Source organism: Panthera uncia (assembly GCF_023721935.1).
Source record: "Panthera uncia isolate 11264 chromosome A1 unlocalized genomic scaffold, Puncia_PCG_1.0 HiC_scaffold_17, whole genome shotgun sequence".
NCBI classification, from domain to species: domain Eukaryota; kingdom Metazoa; phylum Chordata; class Mammalia; order Carnivora; family Felidae; genus Panthera; species Panthera uncia.
In genome coordinates this window covers 152,313,521-152,314,862 of record NW_026057577.1, presented here as the reverse complement: position 1 = coordinate 152,314,862, position 1,342 = coordinate 152,313,521, and the positions used below count along the sequence as shown (strand labels likewise).

The window sequence follows — 1,342 nt, the reverse complement described above, 5'->3', positions numbered from 1 at the left end:
AAGTGTGTGAGGGAAAGTTTATGTGAGAGAAAAAGTGTGTGTGAGAGAGGGAAAGTGTGCATGTGAGAGGGGAAAGTGTATGTGAGAGAGAACGTATGTGTGAAGGGAAGTGTGTGTGGGGGAAAGTGTATGTGTTGGGGAAAGTGTGTGAGAGAAGATTGTGTGTGAGGGAAAGTGTGCATGCGAGAGGGAAAGCACATGAGAGCAAACGCATGTGAGAAAGTGTGTATGAAAGGGAAAGCGTGTGAGGGAAAGTGTGTGTTGAGGGAAAGTGAATGTGAGAGGGAAAGTGCGTGTGAGGGAAATTGTGTATGTGAGGAAAAGTGTGTGAACGCCAGTGTGTGAAGGCATCTGAAGGTGTGTGTGGGGGTAGAGCCATAGTGAGCCAAGAGAAGTATTGGGGGCAAATCCTTAGAACAGTTCCTCCGCCTTTGGGTGCCCAGAAAGAGAAGGCAGTAGCCTCAGGGCCAGGGCTTATGAATGTCTATGCGGGCACCTGTCATCAGTTCAGCCTGTGCCCGCTCTCTCTGTAAGGTGTGACTCACCCATTCAGCCATTCTGGCACACCATCAGGATGTGCAGAAATAGGAGGGAAGAAAGCAAAGGCAGATGTCATCACTTTGTCGACGGTTGATTTCTTCTCCTTATGTAGCTCAGGGTTCCCGTTTCAACCAAAGGCTAACTTCAAAACTAGGACCTCTGCCTGTGTACTTGATCCTAAACCTACCTGTGGCTTAGGATGTGATTTTCTGCAGATGTACGTTAGTGGATTGGCGACACAATACTAGTATAAAGCACTTAATTACCATTTTGCTGAACTATGAATCGGTGTGTTGTTATTTGCATTTTAACAAAAAATGTGTATGTCTGGAGAAATATTTTAGGGCTTTACTCTTCAGTGAAGGATTTATTTTCCCAGTTGACTTTAGGTAAAACTTCACTGAAAGGAGGGTGAATTTTGAAATCTATACCCTCGTCTCTCACAATGCCTGCACATTCCATGACCAGGCATGTTCCTCCTGGCACCTAGTGCACAGGCCAGTGACCTGGCCTCAGCACATGGCCCCTCCCTGCGACTCTCCAGGCCTCACACGCGCTGAAGATGAGAAGAGTGAAGCTGGGGATCCACAGGCCCATCTGTGCCCACCCTGTGCAGGGGGGGGGGTGGGGGTGGGGCAGTCTCAGGGACCCCGGAAAGACACCTGGCCGCTTGGTTCTGAAACACGAATCAGCTGGAAATGGCATGCTTCATCCGCCAAGGGGCAGGTAACATGCTAAATGTCAAAGCCAAGGTAATGTCTTCTCATTTCAAGGGCTGTGCTGAGCTAAACAAGACCAGCTG

The 1,342-nt window shown here is 48.8% G+C and overlaps 1 protein-coding gene across 1 annotated transcript in view; it reads right to left on the bottom strand.

Annotated features, from left to right (window-relative positions):
- PLEKHG4B (pleckstrin homology and RhoGEF domain containing G4B) overlaps positions 1-557 on the bottom strand; it is a 58,960-nt gene extending 58,403 nt beyond the window's left edge. The window contains exon 1 of the mRNA XM_049648934.1: positions 546-557. Within this exon, the coding sequence (XP_049504891.1) occupies positions 546-557 (12 nt within the window). The remainder of the gene's footprint in view (positions 1-545) is intronic.
- Positions 558-1,342: the final 785 nt, after the last annotated feature.